At 35.7% G+C, this 3,448-nt stretch overlaps 1 protein-coding gene across 1 annotated transcript in view; it reads right to left on the bottom strand.

Moving 5' to 3' along the window:
* LOC107857344 (protein ENHANCED PSEUDOMONAS SUSCEPTIBILITY 1-like) overlaps positions 1-2,937 on the bottom strand; it is a 7,625-nt gene extending 4,688 nt beyond the window's left edge. The window contains exon 1 of the mRNA XM_016702241.2: positions 1,950-2,937. Within this exon, the coding sequence (XP_016557727.2) occupies positions 1,950-2,838 (889 nt within the window). The 5' untranslated portion in view covers positions 2,839-2,937. The remainder of the gene's footprint in view (positions 1-1,949) is intronic.
* Positions 2,938-3,448: the final 511 nt, after the last annotated feature.

A 3,448-nucleotide genomic window follows, 5' to 3' on the forward strand; every position in this document is an offset into this window, starting at 1 on the left:
ATATATATTTTATGTTATTTTAAAATCTTTTAATGAAAATTTTGACTCTACTATTAACCTAATCGTCGTCATAAATCAAACTAATTTTTAATGGATCAAAAACTTGGGTGGATTCTTTTTAATGGATAAAAAAAAATTTTAAAAAAAAATTAAATGATGTGGACCTTTAATATGCTGCCACATGGCAAAGCTGTTTTCTAAAAATCTACTGCTAAAAGTAATGGCATGGATGGGCCAGTTTTGTTACGGCGATGGCATGAATGAGCCCAACTTTTAACGGATGGCATAAATGAGCCATTTCTGATAGTTCAGTGGCATATTTAAGCCTTTTCCCTTAAAAAAATATTGTGTGTTGATAATTCTCACCTCACTCTGTTCATAATTATCAGTCACCACCTCTAACCACCTAGGTCATCACCAACACTATCATTGTCAACCACCATTACCATTGTGAATCACTAGCCGCCACCACTAACTACTTTTGCCATCACACTAACACCACTGTCAATTCCATTACTATTAATCGCTACCACATCTACCACCTTCTCCATTGTAATTATTTTCACTTGCAGCCACTGCCATCACTGCCATCTCCACCTTCACTATCACTCATGTGGCCAATTGCTATTACTAACCACCTCCACCATTACAATGAGCATAACTGTCAACTATCCCCAATACACCGTCAATCATCACTCATTCTTCAACCATTACGATCAACACCACCAACTACTAATATTAACCAACTTCATATTACTACCAACCACCATTATCACACTAGTGACTATACACAAACCAACTCCACCTTCATAACTATCACCACCACCAATATCACTTATAAATCATGTCCACCATCAGTAGCGAATATAAGTGCTTTTTTTTAGTCAAATAGTTAATTTTTTAATCAAATGGTGATTTTATTTAGGGTAGGTAATGATCCACTTCCTCTTTCTAACCTTTATTTGGACAAAGAATTAGCAAACACAAACCATTGACAAGTTGGAAAACAAACAATGTTAATTATTCGATATTAATCTTGAAACAATATGTTAATTATTCAGATGTGCGTACAGATTAAGATGTGCACTTATCATGTATGACAACTTCTTTCTCATCATCAAGCTTCCGATAATGATTAATAGAGCACCATAGATGAGCCAAGAAAGTTTACCGAAAAAGAAATCAATTTAACACTCATTTCTGAATTTGCTTTTGCTTTGGGCTTACCTATACTTTCTAGGAAAAATCCTCTCCATTAAAGATGGAAGTCAAATTCTTCAAACAATTATAATCCAGCTTTAGCGGAAGGGGGTTCCGTCGTATCATTACTCCCAACCATTACTGTCAGTCACTACCACATCTATCACCTCCCTCCTTATAATTATATCCATTGCCACCAAGATATCGTCGTCACCGCCACCGCCACCACTATCGATCACTATCACCACTACGGACAATCACTACTAGCACCACTCCAACATCAAAACTAGCATTGTCGCTAACTACCACGACATATCAACCAGCACCATACATTCTTCATCCGCCATCATTGACGTCGCCAACTACTAACATCTACGAACTTCACCAACACAACAACACTATCACTACCAACCGCCACCATCAGGCTAGTTACTACACACTCACCACCTCCACCATTATAACTATCACACCAACATCATTACTAGCCACTAACCCATTATTACCATCACTATCACTACAAACCATCTCCACCATCAGTACGTAGCGAATATAAACGTTTTATTTTTTAATCAAAGGATGATATTATTTTATTAGCGAACACAAACCATCGACATATTAAAAAATAAAAATCTTAATCTTCTATATTCAAATCTAGAAATAATACCTTAATATTTGGATGTGCATTCTGATTCCAACGCATTAATCTTAATTAAAACAAAGGAGACCTAAGTAATTAAGAGTGTACTTACCAATGATAATGCTGATGACAACTTCTTTCTCATCATCAAGCTTCCGACAACGGGTAATAGAGCGCCATAGGTGAGCCAAAAACGCCTGTAGAGAAGAAATCGATTTAACATCCATTTCTGAATTGGCCTTATCTTTGAGTTTACATATACTTTCTTTACTAAGATGAAATATTCTCTCCATTAAAGGTGGAACTTCAAATTTTTCAAACAATTTCTCATCATCTAGCTTTAGGGGAAGGTGAATAGGAGTTTTCATTTCCTCGGAAAAATAACGTTCGAAAACTGGAATTTTGGAAATAATTTGGCATCCACGAGAGATTTCGGACCAAGAATTGAAGAAATGCCAAAAACAAGTGCCATCACCTAAGCTATGACTCATAGTGCATCCAATAAAAAAACCATCAACCAACTCTGTTATTTGAACCCCAAATAAAGGCTTAGTAACACACTCGATATTTCGAATATTGTTTAGTGGGAAAAGATGGTGAACAATAAGTGGCACCCGTGTAGAATCAAGAATAGCAGATACAGTTAATTTTGGAGCACTGGCGTGGGTGAATTCCACACCAGCGTTGTTACAATTGATGAAGAAAGAAACCGTGTCATCATCTGTATTTTCGATGGTCGAAAAACGGCCGGCTAAAGGAGGAAAGAAGTGTAAAGTGCGAGAAAGAGATTCTTTTAAGCGGTCAACGAGTGATGATTTGGAAGTATTAGTGTTTTCTTGTTTTGGTTTGTGAAAAAGAAGACCTTTTTGGATAGTTTCAAGACGAAGGAACTGTAAATCCCATGGTGTCATTTCAATTTTAGAGATTTTTTTGGGGGTTGAAATTGATTCATTTGATGTTGCTCCAACTAAACAGGTAAAAATGACTTGAACTTCTACCATGTCTGATGAAATCTCTAAAACGGGGAGGGAATTTCTTGGGTAAAGTGGACGAGATTGCAAGTGGTGGAGGCACAGGCAATGAACAAGTAGTACTATATTGAATTCTTAAAGCCAGTGATTTAAGTTAGGTATGGGCATGGTGTAATATTAAATACGGAAAAGGGTCAAAAATACACTGAACTATCTGAAATAGAACAAAAATATTCCTCGTTACTTTTTTTGCTCAAAAATACTCCTCTATTAAATATTTGGCTTAAAAATACCACTCCCCTTAACGAAATTCTATCAAGCATGCCACCTAGTTAAAAAAGTCACGTGGCTATGCCACGTCACCATCCACATGTAAAATTTTATTTTTCAAAAAAGGATCAAAAATACCTCTGAACCATCTGAAATAAATTAAAAATACCACTAGTTAGTTTTTTAGCTCAAAAATACCCCTCCATTGAATATTTGGCTAAAAAATACCTCTTTCCTTAACGGAATTCCACCAAGCATGCTACCTAGATAAAAAAAAGCCACATGGATATGTCACATCACCATCCACATGTAAAATGTTATTTTTTAATTATATGACATTCATTTCTTCTTTCTTCTTTATTTTTATTTT

This window comes from Capsicum annuum, chromosome 1, assembly GCF_002878395.1.
Source record: "Capsicum annuum cultivar UCD-10X-F1 chromosome 1, UCD10Xv1.1, whole genome shotgun sequence".
Taxonomy (NCBI): domain Eukaryota; kingdom Viridiplantae; phylum Streptophyta; class Magnoliopsida; order Solanales; family Solanaceae; genus Capsicum; species Capsicum annuum.